Consider the following 15500-nt stretch of genomic DNA (forward strand, 5'->3'; position numbering starts at 1 on the left):
CAAAAATGGCATCAAGCCTGGGACGAATCGACTTCATCAGACTATTGCATTCTTCATTTGAAATGCTTTTCCAGGCCTTTACTGCAGCCCCTTTCAGTTCTTGTTTGTTTCGGGGGCTTCCTCCCTTCGGTCTCCTCTTCAGGAAGTACAATGCAGGCTCTTTTGGGTTACGATCCAGCGATTGACTTGGCCTTCCATTTTTTCCCCCCTGATGAAGTCCTTTGTTGTGTTGGCAGTGTCTTGTTGCATGATGAAGATTTTCCTGATTTGTCAGGTTGCATTTTTCTGTAAGTTGCCAGGCAAAATGGTTCAGTAGACTTCAGAATGTATTCTTGCATAAAATGGGGCCTTACACTTTAGAGTGGTATATTTTGCAGTATTTTTTTTCCCTAGAGTGCCTTTTCACTGAAATCTAAGGGGCCACTATTTTCCCATCCTTTCAACTTTCACCCTCTTCATTTTGCTGCCATTTGTGTTGTGACGTTATTTTTTTTTTCTAAGAATGTGCAGTGCAAGAAGTCGAGTCATCATCAAGCTGTTGTTTGCGGTTTGCTGTCTCCCAGCTGCTCCTTGTGTGTGTGGGTGTGTGTCTGTGTGTGTGGGTGTGTGCTCATTCCGACTTCAATCGGCCTCAGGTGTGACCTCAAAGCTGTAGCCACAAGCCAACGGAAAGCTGTGCAATCCAGTGTCGATCCCATCCTGATTTTCCATATGAAACGTGTTGACCTTCCGCTTCTCCTCCTTGCCATGCTCCACCCTTCCCAGAGGACACTTGGAGGTGGGGAAGAAGAGGAAAACAAATATATGACGGGATAAAAAGACCATCCGTGGCAAGCGATGGAAAGGCGAGGAGACAGTGACTGGGGAGAAAACAAATCTACTTATCGAAGGCAAAGTGCAGGCGGATGTCACTCGGCGGTGTGGAAATGCATCCTGACACCTGTTTATCGCCGCATATTCGGGTATTAAGAAACGTTCGGAGGGACGCACACATTTGAATACATTAGCATCTCCCCCTGCTGTGCAAATATCAAAGCTCAATGAGGCATTGGTTCCTTGTTCTGAAGTAAAGGCCTTTGAGCTGGTTAAATAGCACGCCAGGGTGGATCCGCTCATTTCGAAAAGCAGCGTGGCTCAGGTGCATTTGTGAGCGCTCCCACACATGGAGACACATATGAGCAGAAGTGGAAGATATGTTTTTTTTCTTCGATAGCTCTCTAGCTGCGCCTCCACGGATACTCATCAATCATGAGCTGTGTTGTATTGTCAGCCTCCCTGGCCACTCCCTTTGCTTTCAGCCTGTCAGTTAACAAGCCGTGACACATGACAGTGATGCATGGGCCTCAGAGTGATGCCTGGCATCAGCTCGTATTGGGAAGGTATTGAAATGCTCCGGCACAGGAGATGCGGGGGGTGGGGTTTATACCCATGAAATTGTATTTTTTGCATGCTTATGACAGAATGTTAAAATGGCAGCAGTGCTCGCCTGATTTTCAATTAAACCTGGCGGGTGCAGGCGCAGCTTCGCTTTGTCCCAGCGTCTGGCAAGATGGGCCACTGTGATGTAAAATCAGCTTCCCGGAAATGGTTGTTGTTTTGACACGCAATGAAGAAAACACTTGCAGGAATGTAAATAACTTTCTCGTGTTTTTGGCTAGGATGAAACCTTGTCAATGCGCCTTTCACGAGCCACACATTAGCTTCACAACAGGCACATGCACACACCGACCCCCGAGTGGTGCCCAAGCACCTGCCCTTTTTCCCCGGATAAAAAACACACACTTTTTTTTGAAGCGCGCATATTTTTCAACATAAAAAAAAAAAGACCTTCTTTGTCATCAAAATGTTTTAATATTGAAAGTGCATTTATTTGAGTCCATTGTACATATGCTTTCATCTTAATTTATTTTTGTGTTAATCAGCGGCTCTTTAAATGGTGGTCGGTGTGCGCTGATGCCCATTTAACATGAATTTGATTGCTTAATTCTTAAGGCAGCCACATCCCCATTTAGAGGAGGGTTTGTGCACTTTTTCAGCAATGTTGTTTTTTGGAGAAAAAAAATGTCATTTTAACAAGTCATTTTAACAGTGTCGATTGTTTATTCCAACTATTGCTGCCTCTCTTCATTATTCGCTGTTTTCTTGACTTAATTGTTGACTTTGTCAACATACAATACATAAAATGGTTTCTAAACAAATTGAATCATTTTGGCGATAGGGAATATTTTTTTAGTTTGAGCACCTGCTCCCCAAATTGTCTCTGCATGTGCTTGGTACACAATCAGCTCCTTGGAAAGAAAAGCTACATCTCCCTCTATTGCTCTATTAAAGTACTTCATTTACTACTATTTCCCAAGTAAAAACAATTTGAACCAAACGATTTGGCATGGGCACTCTCCAAACTTTATTGAGGCAAGTGTTGCCATTGTTGTATGTACAGTACTTTGCATCAGGCAAGGCTACACTCACAGGCCACAACTTGAAGCAGACTTGAGCTATATTAATAATAATAATGTTTATTTATGAACACCTTTTCACTTTTACTCAAAGACACTTTGCAGTTCATGTAAGCACATGTAACCTAATGAATGCAAAAATGTCCTTGTTGACTCTTCCTGTCTGTATTTGTGTGTGTGTGCGCCCCCACAGGCTCGGTGTCCCTCAGTGTGTTCCTGGTCTCCCTAGCAGTGACAGTGTGTGCAGTTTGGCTCGTGGCTCTTTGTGGCGTCTGCGGTTGGTGTCAACGCAAGCTGGTGAGTGTATGCACCCATGCACGCCTTCATCTACACACGTACACACCGACACCCACCTACACGCGCGCGCACGCGCGGTGTAGCTTCCAGCCATATTTCGAGTGCCGCAAAAAGCTTTAATAATCAGAGATGCTTAAATGTCACTGTGTGCTGGGAATTTGAATCTTTAAAGCGTAATTTATGGAGGAAATAGCAATGTGTGCAAACGTTGACGGGACTCCCTAATCCAAAATAATGATACACATGTTCATTGAAGTGAAGCCTTTGGCTTGTTAGACAGTAATTAATGAAACAGAAGCTGAAATGCGGTCCCCTGTTGCGTCACTTTCCAAAAACCACGGCAGCTTCAGAACTGTAATTCATTCCCAGAAGCAGCTACAATATTAGCCAAGTGTGCTGACACAGCCTCCGTGAGACGACAACAAAGATTGAGCGTGCTGACCTCTGTTAAGGGCACATCACTGTGATTATGTGCTATGAAATGTGATTGATTAAAAGGCAGGCAACCCCTTATCAGTCAGTCTGAGCGGCATGCCAAAAATGCCTTCCCCGCTCACTTGCTTTGTGTGAGTTTTCACTCAACTTGGAGCTCCGCAACCCACTCAGAGTTGATCGAACAAAGGCGCTAATGTGATAAAAGCTATTTCCTAACCGATTCATCAAAGTTGACTTGGACATTTTTTCAGCACAGTGCAGCAGTTTGCAACATTTTAGCATTTTTTTTTCCAGCCTGGTATACATAAAAAGCCCTGAGCCCTGAGCAAATTTCTCTTCAACAAAGAGGCCCATCTGATTTTGTGCTCCATAGCATATCATGTTGCAAAGACGGAACAGGCAGACTTAAAAAAAAAAAAAGCATTTCTCTGTTTCATTGTCTCAGGCAATCTTTTATTGTATTTAAGGAAACATTTACACTCACTTGTAGCATCCACACACGGAACTATACACTGACATCACTGGCTCCCCATTCATTTTAGAGTTATTTTCAAGATCCTCTTATTTGTTTTCAAATCTCTGAATAATCTCGCGCCACCTTACCTCTCTGAGCTCATCCGCCCCTACACACCTGCCCGGCGCCTCAGGTCTGTGAACCAGACTTTATTAGAAGTACCAAGAACTAAACTGAGGCTCAGAGGGGATCGAGCCTTTTCTGTTGCTGGTCCCTCTCTCTGGAATGACCTCCCACTAAACATTCGGCAAGCCTCCTCGCTGCCCATCTTCAAAACCCTCCTCAAAACTCACTTGTATTCTTTGGCATTCGACTCAGCATGACTTAGATTTGTTCTTGGTTTTACTGTTTGGTGCTTTCTACCGCCTTTATTACCGATTTGTCTTACTGTTTATTGTGCATGTTAAATTGCTCCATGTACAGCACTTTGTATGCAGCGATGGCTGTTTGAAAGTGCTCTATAAATACTGTTGACTTGACTTGACTTGACTTGACATCAATGATTTTTTTAAGACGAGCAGTGATCGGAAATGCCAAAGCTAGTCAGGCGAAACGCTGTTATCCTCCATAGCAGCATCTTATTTTTCTACTCACAGACGCACGCAGATGGATGAAGAGTCTGTTGCCTTGTTGGCTGGACATTTTGCCGCTCCACAGACCGTTGGAGTAAATAAGCCAACGTACCCTGAATGCCATCATGCTCATAATACAAAAAGGCATGAAAACCGTCGCTAGCATTCTCAAGGGGTTAGCTTTGGTTATTCGAATTAGATTCACATTGCGTTGCCTTGTGTATATGAAATGCCTTATATACTGTAGCCGAGGAGATTTAAAACAACTCAACGATCCTACAAGAGCAACGGTCAACCGGTTCACCGCTGCATTGCTGTGAAACTTAATGGCGCACAGATGGCAAGCCTCGGCATCACAGCAGGCCGCGCAGACAACAAGATTCTCTACATAATGTTTGCATTAAAAGACACGCCCATGATGGGATTGTAACGAGATTACACCATTATAGCGTATATAAACCAGGAGGGTAATGATCTCAGCGGTATCCTGTCCCTTCTTGTTCTCTTCCCTGAAACATGTTAAATGAGATAGTCCACCTGGAAGGAAATGGAGCAGGGAATGGCTCTTGATTTCCTGTTGCGGAGTGAGCTAGTCGAACGGCCAGCTCTTTGGAAAGTCCCTGCGGCCCTCTCCGGTAGCACTGTTGTAAATGGATCTTATTTCCAGCTTGTGACAGTCCTGTTGGAGTAGCAGCGGCAGCAACCCGACAGAGCAGAGGCTCCACTGGAGGAGGCGACGGGTGAACCGCTGGCCTCGCGAGCCGGGCCCACTAAGCACACGCGCACGCACAGGATGATGTCGTATTTTCCTCTCGCATCGGTGCATCGCGCTCTGCTTCGGTGTGAGGCGGCGGCCGAGGAGTAACATGGATGTCGATTAAGCTCTTTGTCTTTCGGCCACTTTCGTTGAGGAAGTGTTAGCCTCTCAATGGTGTGAAGGCACATTAAGCACTTCCCGCTACATGCACTAGCAAGTAGAACTGTGATAAATGGGAGTAATGCACAACAATTTATTGGTGACATTAGTCTTGTCACCATTTCATGTGATCTCATCACCCTTTAAGTTTTATTTTGGCTGTGTCCTACATTAGATAATGATGTGATTGGCGTGTTGCGCAACCCCCCTTTGAATATATTGCGGTGCTGTGGCAGACAGTTCCTTTTGTCAACATGCACAACAAGCACTACATTTGTTTTGGTGAAGTTCCGCAACTCACTTCAACGTAGTTCCTTGATGCCAATAGGCCATAAAGTGGTGCCAAAGCAGTAAAAGTATACTTATTTTACCTGCCAGATAAGTGTGGGGGTTTGCTATATGTATATCATGACTCATAATATATATCATAAATTTATCGACAGTATTCTCTATAGGATCTCATTACAATGTGCAGGTTTACTGATTGTTGAGTATGTTTGAACACATATGTCCAAACTACGGCCCCGTGGCCATTTTGTGGCCTACCATCCATTTTTTAGTGGCCCTTATTAAAAATGACATTTGACACGGCCCACAAGGCGAATTAAAAAAACTCAACTAAAATAAAGAGGGTTGAGGTGGGCAGAGTGAGAAAGTCAGGTGTCGAAAAAAATAGATGCCACTACTACTAATAAATCCATTCCCATTCTGAACAGCTTTTCTGGATATGCAAATGATTTCTTCCACATTCTGCTGCACCAAGGTCCAATTCGTGAACACGTCACATTAATCATTCTCACCTGTTTTAAAAATGGTCAGCTCACTAGAGTTTGCTCTTGTCATTTTTTCGGAATGTGAAGATGGGATACGGGTCCTGTTCAGAACATTAAAAATGTTCTAATTCCAAAAGAATTTCCTTTATTGCCTTAAACAGAAAGCTGCTGTGTTACAATTTTCCAAAGCAACTTGAAAATGTTTCCAACATATCATTGCTTGCTTGACTGAATTTAGCGCGTTGAAGAATTTTAAAGTTGGCCCTTGCTTACTTGCGTTTTGATGAATGCGATGAAAACGTTTGGACACCTCTGCTGTACAAAATACACACAGCTGTGAGTGTTGACCCAAGATGTCAAATGTAGTTTTACCTCTAGTGATCATCAGCAGCCTGTTTAAAACAATATTGTATGTTGCATCTTCTGGTTTTCTGTCTATTGCCACACACAGTCCTTGTTACTGACACAGAAGATGAAGACATGTTTAGTGATCTCTTTTCTTTAGGAGCCCGATATTCCCTGGACTCGTCATTAGAATGTAAACGGGCTGTAATTTGCATACGCGTCTTGCGTTCCTTTTAGAAAAGTTATGTTGTATGTTCACGCAGGAGGAATGTTCGAGCCTTGAACATCACATCCTAGTATCCTAAACCTTTCTTCCCCCCCCAAAGTCAGAGTGTACTCTGATGGTGTCAGCTTTCATAAAAGCAAATGTTTGCCTGCAGCTTCACGTGTCACTTGCGAGGAAGGCCCGTGCCAGTTTTGCCTCTGATTCATCGGTTAATAGACAAGACATTTTGAGTAAGTGTTGCTTTCGGTGTTTTAGCTTTGGTAACCTGTGCAAAAGGTTTTGTTTTTTTAAAATTTTAAAACTCCTTGTGTGCATCAGTCTTGCAACCTCCTTCGTGCACATTGCTTCCTGTTGTGTAAACCTTTGAATCCTCCATCATTTCCTGACACTCACTGCTATCTATCGGAATGACTTTGACGCACGTGTCCTTTTTAAAGGCAGCACGCGTAGGCTGGTATCGTTTTTTTTTTTCACATTGTTAGCGGGAAATAAAACTGTCACCTGTTCCAGGAGCTCTAAAGGTTGAACACGATCCATTCCATAGTGCTGGTCAACCTGCCATTAGGTGCTAATTTCATGGAAATGCGGTTTTAATTGGGTCGTCGCCTTGTCTGCCTCACGGTATGAAGTTCAGCTTTCAAATTCAGTGTGGGGTTCGGCATGTTCTCCACACATGGCCACATGGCTCGCCCACATTTCAAAACTTGCATTTTAAGTTCATTAAAAATGCTAAGTCAACCACAAGTGTGAATATTTGTGTCACTGGTTATATGCGTTATGATGCGGTTGAGTTGTGACCAGTACAGGCTTTACCCCACCTCTCACTGAAAATGTCAGCTGGTATGGGGACCAGATTAGCATTTCCTATCCCACTTATTATGACGGTAACATCGCAATCATGCTCAAAGAATATATTTTTTATGCATAGAACATAGTGCACCCATGGGCACGGGGTAGCCCCCAAGGTCAACATATGTAGCCCTTGCGTCTGTTCTGAAGGTCGCCTACTGGTGATGGGACATTGTGATTTCCAAGGAGTATTGAAAAGCTGATCATTGAACACTTTCAGAATTTTTTTTTTCTCAAACCAAATGTTCCTTATTGGTGCTTCCTGCGAGATATCAGAAACATGATCAGTATCTCGCTTACATGTACAGTATATCATTAATTATTAATAAGAACATATAATGCAAGGTGATTTGAGTACATTTATTTCAGAGGTGTGTATCAGTATCCACAAGTTAGCTCTCGGTTTTAAAAAGTTTGCTTTCAAAAAACGGCAACGATATTTATTTTCAATTCAAATTTTGACATCTTGCCTGCGCCGCCAATTGCGGCTGAGTTTTTCCATGCTCTCTGTATACTGAGTAACTATCTCGAATTAATTTCCCGTCTGTCATCTTTCAAAAAATGAAACACTCCCACGCTTCTGCCCTTTTGTCCCCTTTCTAGGCGTGATACGAGTGTATTGCCGCCACCTGGGCTGCCTTCCACCACGTTTCGTAGCACCATCATGTGCGTCTGTCGTCTTTTTCTTCGCTGTCTGACTCAAGCTGTCTTCTTGTTTGTCTTCTTTTTCCTCTATGGCTCACGTGTTCTTTCTTGGATTGATTGCTGAAGTGTTGCAGACTGAATGAGAAAATGTAAAGCATCTAAAAGCCATTTTTTGAACATTCTGTCAAACAACGCAAAAGGGTTGTCATCAATAATGGTCGTCAAACACATTCACAGAGTCCTGGCATAATTTGACTTTTGAAGATGCCATGAGGATAGTTTACTGGTACTTTTTTTTTTGTATGCTCATAATAGCTTTTGGAGTTGAAGGTTCCTCTCTCTAGTGCAGTGGTTCTTAACCTTTTTTACAAATTCAAGACATTAAAAACCATTTATTAAAAACAAATAAAAGTAAAAAAAATTTAATAATAATAATAATAATAATGCATTTTATTTAAAAGCGCCTTTCATGCCACCCAAGGACACTGTACAGACAATAAGAAAATACAATGTAAAAATTAGTAAACGAGATATTATATAAAAACAGGACATAAAATCATAAAATCATAAAAACATAGGAAATGGAAGAGCTATGTGTTTAACCTCCATGGCAGAGGCTCCGTCGAACCCATGAGACCGATTCACCGAACCCCAAGGGTTCGATCGAACCGCTGTTCTAGTGTATTTCTGTTATCTGTAAATTACTGAATGTTTTTACAGTCCTTCATGACTCAAACTCCTTATGATTGAAGTAATTTGACGTCATCAGGCGGGACAGGTGCTGTGGATTTGCGGGTTCTGTGCGGTGGGGCCTCATGTTGTTGACGTTAGGTGGGATTTGAACGCATCAGTGTTGGTGCTGCTAACATCTGTTTCAGCAGCAGTGGCTATTTGGTATTCAGAAGGCCTTCTGCCTGCTGCTTCTGTTAGCGCTGTGCTGTTTGATCCGTGTCATAACTTGGAGCGCAGCCGAGATTGGACCTGACCACATTCATAGCTCCATTGAATCAATTGTATGAGCAACATTTTTTTTATTTTGGATCGCCTGCGATGTTGGGAGACGCAGGAGGAGGATCAGAATGAGGTCTTTCAGCATAGTTGTGAAAATCAATAATTGCAGAGCTTAAATAAAATGAATCAGGATGATAATGACCAGCCATTAGCATTATCCGAAGCCCGAATATTGTCAGTGACACATCACAGTCTGTGATTGTGTTAATGTGCGACTCGTATGATTCAACGTTAATTCTGGTTAACATGCAATTATGTTTTGACAGACCAACGATCGCTCTTTTCTAATTGTGGTGCGATGTGTGTAATATTGAGCAAGCATGCGGGCTCTTGCTGTCTTCGTTCAAACAAACACAGCTGGGTGTTGGAAGGCAGAACTCTGCCAACTGATGCAGACAGAATGCTAGCGTCTTTCATTCCGTATGTCTTGAGCCTTCAGAAAAAAAAAAAGAAAACACACACAAAAAAACAAAAACAGTGCACCATCACTGCGGGGTGTCTTCCTCGCCTTCACCAGGCGTCACTTTAGGTCTCCGTTTGAAAACGCGTTTGATGTAGTTTGCTGCAATTTGAGTGGGCTCACATAATTAAGCCATTACATCACATTGAGCTGTTTTGAATTGATGGCTCAGAGCCAAGCGGCACTGTGATCGTGAAACGCCTTTGTCATGTGAACCAACCCCCCCCCAAAAAAAGTAGCAGCTTTAAATTAGACTTAAGTATTTTCAAGGGTATTTGAGTGGAGGATTAGAGGGAAATTGTTCATTCTTCCAATTGGTTTGCTTTCACTCTCATTTAGGGCGCTGAGCTGATTTTTCTGCATTGTGCATGTCATAAGAGCTTTGTCATATGCGAGGCATCCCTGCAGCATTTATTTGTCTCACATGCGCGTGCGTGCGCACACACACACACACACACACACACACGTGATTTTTAGGAAGAAGGTGACTGCTCTGAAAGTGTTGCATCACGCATGTGCACGTGCACGTGGGAACGAAAGCAGTGGGACCCGGTCAGTGGCCACTGCTGCATGTTTGAGTCTGTTCTTATTTTCACCACCAGTTCACTTGAGACTTCCTGCCACTCGCTGCCTCAGTCACTTCGCACCTGTCACTCCCCTCGAATCCCCTTTACCCCCCCCCCCCCCGCCCCCCCTCTCCTTACCTTTGGCTGACACCTTTATTTATTTATTTTTTAGAAATCTAATTTCTATTTTTAGCTCTCTCGCTCTCTCAGCATTGGACTCGCTCATTTTCTTTGTCTTCCCAATGTCCTGAATTTTTTTTTTTTAGGACACCGTTGAATGATATGACGAGCCTGTGAAAGCTTGTCTGCCGAATACTTGGAGGTTATTCCTTCACTGTAAATACGCCTGGCTATGATCCTATTGGTGTCACAGGTGTTGTAATGGGTCCAAACTTGCTGGATTCAAGACGTGAGCTGTAGTTTGAAATGATATCAAGAGTTATCTGGGCCAAGCAGTTTGCCTGGTGCATCCTGTGTAGGCTGAGCAGCTATTTGCATCCCGAAGTAGTCAATGATTCACTGATAGATACGAGTTATTTCGGTCTCGATCAGAAAACTCAGATGTAAGCACAGTGCTGAGTGCTTGACGCATGAGGAACTGCATTCTCATAGATAGGCTCAAGATTGGCTGGTGCACACTTGAGTGGCAGTCATGGAGCTCTGGTAAACACATCTATACAAATCTTTCTCTAGGCACGTCTCATCATTGCACCTCCTGTTGCCAGAGTGAGTATTGATCAGACAAGGGTTAAGACCTGACTGTAGACAGGCGCACAAATCTGACTTGTGCTTTCACATCCACAAACCTGTCCAATTGAAGCTTACTGCCTTTTCAAGTACCAATATGGAACTTTTAAATATAATTGTGCTTTTTGATACACGGATAATGTGCAAGGGCTCAGGGCAAACTAGTCGTGGAATTTGTCACTTCGTACAGGCATTTACTGTACAGCAGGGATCTCAAATTCAATTTACCTGGGGGCCTGGGTGCTCGGGTCTGGGCGAGGCTGGGCCGCATCAGGTTTCCCCCCAAAAAATGCATTTATTAAAAACAGAAAAAAATATAGTCTTTAATGCTTTTGCTTGGGCAGCAATCATGAAGGCAGCACCGGCGGGTTGTTTACATGTATTCAATGTGGGCACGGTCACGTTGGCTCTATAGTCCGGGTACTCCGAAGCTATCGGCCTCCGAATGAGACAGACCTAACTATTTAGCACGGGGGTAGTGCTAACACAAACAGTGCCACACTAACATTAAACTTTCATATCAAGGTGAGGGCCTCATACTGGCATCCTGCGGGCCGCATTTGGCCCGTGGGCCGCGAGTTTGCTATAGAGTATTATTTGTATTAATTGGTAAGCTTTTATTTTGAAGCTAGCCTGTGTGTTAAGCTATGAGTATGTTAGCAGCATTTTTAAATGGCGCAGACGCCATTTTTTTTTCTCTTCAAGTATCCAAATTACTGAAGGTGGTAAAGTGCAAGAGAGCAATACTGTCGACCAAGAGAGGGTTCTGCGAGGTCATGTGAAGTCCCAGTACGCCATAAAAACTCCCAGTACGCTCGAGGCACTCCGTACCGCCCCATTTAGAGTAGTGCACAACCATAATGCTCCAGTATGATCAGCCATGTAATAGCATCCCCCTAGCCTGCAGCCTTTGTTAGATCCAGTCAAACACACCATGATGTGGTCGCGTGTGTCTCAGATGAAGAATCCCTTCGTATTCACCGTGTATCACGGCATTACGGCTAATTATACGGCATACGGGCAGCTTGTGACTTACCCACTTTTTGCCTCATATTGTAGCCAAATGTCAATGGAGATTACCTCCATTGTGATGATGGCCAAACACTTTCGATCCTAATAAGCTTTTCTAGTAGAATGCGCCCAGCAACTTTTTTTTTTCCAATTGTCATTATTTCCACGAGAACAACAGGTCACGCTCGAGCTGTTTAAAATCAGAATGGAGCGTGAGTTTCCAGACGCTTCTCTCCAGTGCCCAGACGATTACCTTTAAAGCGGCAATTGACATGGAAATTTCTGGGTGGCTGCGATTGATAATAGCCAGAAATGGCACTCCGCCGCAGATTTGATTTGACTGAGATGAGCATAATCAGGAGACCATCAGGTAAATGACGGGCGTTCAAGAGATAATAGGGGTGGCTTCTTTACATGCAAAAACAGTGCTTCAAAATGACAAATGCACGCTAACCTTTTGATTTTCTCTCCTCTGTCTGTGTTCCCCCCTCCCCGCGCTTGGATCAAGGGGAAGCGAAATAAGCCGGGAGTGGAAACTGCAGATACTCCAGACTCAGCACGTGGGCGAGGGGAGAAGAAAGCCATCAAGTAAGTGCCTGGTAACTGGCTGGGCTTGAATAGTCTGGCCATCACGACCTGCTTTTGGTTCATCTTCAAGGCTGTCAATTTAAACAATGACACTAACCAGGCAGAAAAAGAGACGTGTTGTTTATTTTCAAAAGCTCCGCAAGAAGTATGATCGAGCAGATGTCCACTGGAGGCTTAGCGACTTTCATGAGGATAGATTATATCCGCGACGTGTCAACTGTGACTGCACATGTGGCTTCCTGGGTGCAGTCAGCTTGCCATGCCCGTGTTAACTTTGATAAAACGTGTGTGTGTGCGGTGGCATTTTATTTTATTTTTTTTCTGTGAAACTGTCAAGAGTATCGCGGTACGAAATGATTTTCAAGGTGCTTTTCTCCCTCTGATGAATTGAGGCTAAAGGTCAATACTGGAAAATGCCAGCTTTGTAATGCTAAGTACAATTAATTCCGCAAATGTCTTTAACCTGTTCACCGCCACTCCTCCTCTTACATGCTGCTGTTCCCGTTTCCTCTCAATGTCACGCTTTCCCTTTTGTTTCCTACTTGAATGGTTTAAAGATGGTTTTGTCAATGTTTTGTGATGACTTTTTTTCTTCTTCATTTTCTCTCTTACTTACGGGCTCCAGCAACATTGATGTGCGCTGTTGTTCATCTCCGCTTCCAACTCTTCTCTTCTTCGTGCTTTGCCTCTGACCACTGCTGTGTGACTTGTATGACATCAGCGATTCCGCTCACATTTTCCTCCTTTACTACTGTGATTTATCTTTCCGCCACATGTCTCGTGCATTTGTGCCTTCTGACTTCTCATGTTGACAGTTTGGCTGTGGGGGCCTGCGGGGGGGAACCCTGATTTCGGAATGCTCACTCAAACGTGTTTCATTAGGGGTACCGTGCTAGGTGAACAAACCGTCATCACATGCTGTTGTGCTCCTCTTTCCTTGCTTCTAATCGCTGTGGTGACTCTTCCAATTCGGGCTGGAAAACAGCCTCCCATTTCATGCGGCTCTTAGCTCCGATGCTTCCTCAAACCGAGCTCTCGCATCATCTCCGGAGAAGGAAGGCACGCTTGTTGCAAAGTGTCGGTCAGTGCCAAGGCCGTCCGCAGTTGTGTTGCTCTGACCTGTCTTTCTGTTTGGCCGCAGTGATCTAGACAGAGACTTTTGGAATAACAATGACAGCAGCACAGTGCAGCAGAGGTGGAGCTCCTATCCGCCGAAGGAGTTCGTACTTAACATTTCTCCCTATGCCCCATACGGAGACCCTCGCCTCACACTCAAGTGAGTCTTGGTCCAAGACTGGTAAGAGTCTTCACCCTTGAGCAGGGCTGTAACGAGACAGGGACAGCTCCACTCCTTTCCCTTCCTTTCCTTCCTCTGTATCCCTATCCCTTCCCACTGTCACCCTGGCTTCACAGTCACCACCGCTTACCACTCATCGAATGAAAGCCATTCAACGTGCCTGTTAAATGACATTTCGAATTTAATCTCAATGATTTTGAGGAAAACATTTCCATATGAGTAGCGCGGCGAAAGGCTTCGTTTAAAGGCCGCCGTCTAAATATTCTAATACATTGCAAAAATGCATACAAATTGCGGCTTTCAAGCCTGAGCGTTATGGTTAAATACAATTTTCTTGAACTATGGTGTAGGAACGACAGGAAAAACAAATGTACCCAATGTAACCATACTGGAGGGAACAAGTGGTTACTAATGATTACTCATCATCTGCTCTGGAAATGTGAGTGGGTAAAATGTCATACACGCACATTACAGCCTGCCCGCCACGGCCATCCTATTATTCCTGCAGAGCATAGCAGCGCCACCCTGCAACTCCCTCCGGCTCCTTCCTGCTGTTCCTCCTCACTCCCCGTCACCTTTTAACGAACACTCAGGCACATGTTCCGATGCCCGCTCCACTCCCTACAGCCCTGCCGGTCATACTAACTCCTGACCTCTAACCTGTCACCTCTCTCCCATGGAACTTAACCATGGAGACGGACAACCCTCGTAGTTTACCCGGCTCAAATCTGTGTTTGTATGTACTCTACCTGTTTTTCTCTAATCTCCACCGCTCCTTGTTGCGTGCCTTTATTGCGGAGGGTTGACCGTTAGACCAGTTTTGCTGTGTGATGCCAACGTTCACCTGTAGTTGACATTCGTCTGTGTCCTTCCTCTGATCTCCCATTAGATCTGGAAAGTGAGCGGCGCTAACACCGTAACACTTGAGCTGCATGTACTGTCGGTGACAAAGGGAGATAAGGTTTTTTTTGTTTGTTTGTTACCCCCCCGTGATGTAATAAAAGTAATGTTTGGAATCCAGTAAAAGCTCAAGCAAGGGCAGACTTATCTCCCTCATGTCAGTGTGAAGGCTCTGGGCTTAGATTTCCTGCTACCAGGAATCTGTCAGATAAACAGTCTAATGAATGGTCATTTTTAATGAGCTGAGCTGGTGAGAAATGTCTGCTAAATGGCCAGGAGAGATGAGGCTGCAGTGTGCAGGTTTTTCTGTCTTAAAAAAATAAAACAAATCCAACACAAGATGATGGCTGCCGATCCCGGTCAACCAGCCTTACTCAAACCTCCGATGCTTGTGTTTTGAGGTCATTTTTAAAAAAAGAAATAATCTCAAAGTTGGCATCGTATTGTCCATAAAACTGTTTGATGCTCCGGTTATTCTTTTGTCCAGTCAAAGCAGTGGAGAATTTTCCCTGCAAAGATTGCAAAATGGATTTTGTTCTCAGTACCACGGTAGAAAATACATTGGCATTGAACAATTGAGGAAATCGGCAATTTGTTATGATAAGGAGAGACAGAGGATGACCTCCTGACTCTGAACGCTTATTTTACATGATTTTCAAGCAGACAGCTACAATATCATTTCCTGTTTAACCGTTCCCTTGAGATCAGCAGCTTTCAGCTTTCTGTCATGACACTGGGCCTCATTTATCAAATAGGTGACGATCCTTGGAGATCCATCTTCATTTTCAAAGAATTACTGCGTTTTATAGGCAATATCACAGATGGTTTTTTCCCCTCAATGTTTTCCCATGTACGTATTTGACTCTGGTGACAATGACACCATTTCTGGACT

The 15500-nt window shown here is 43.9% G+C and overlaps 1 protein-coding gene across 1 annotated transcript in view; it reads left to right on the forward strand.

The window, feature by feature from the left end:
- Positions 1-15500, forward strand: part of syt7a (synaptotagmin VIIa) — an 83513-nt gene that overhangs the window by 33843 nt on the left and 34170 nt on the right. The window contains exons 2-3 of the mRNA XM_086108401.1: positions 2650-2753; positions 12332-12411. Of these exons, the coding sequence (XP_085964527.1) occupies positions 2650-2753; positions 12332-12411 (184 nt within the window). The remainder of the gene's footprint in view (positions 1-2649; positions 2754-12331; positions 12412-15500) is intronic.

Source organism: Hippocampus guttulatus, chromosome 4 (assembly GCF_054856545.1).
Source record: "Hippocampus guttulatus isolate MCC_2025c chromosome 4, RoL_Hgut_1.0, whole genome shotgun sequence".
Lineage (NCBI taxonomy): Eukaryota > Metazoa > Chordata > Actinopteri > Syngnathiformes > Syngnathidae > Hippocampus > Hippocampus guttulatus.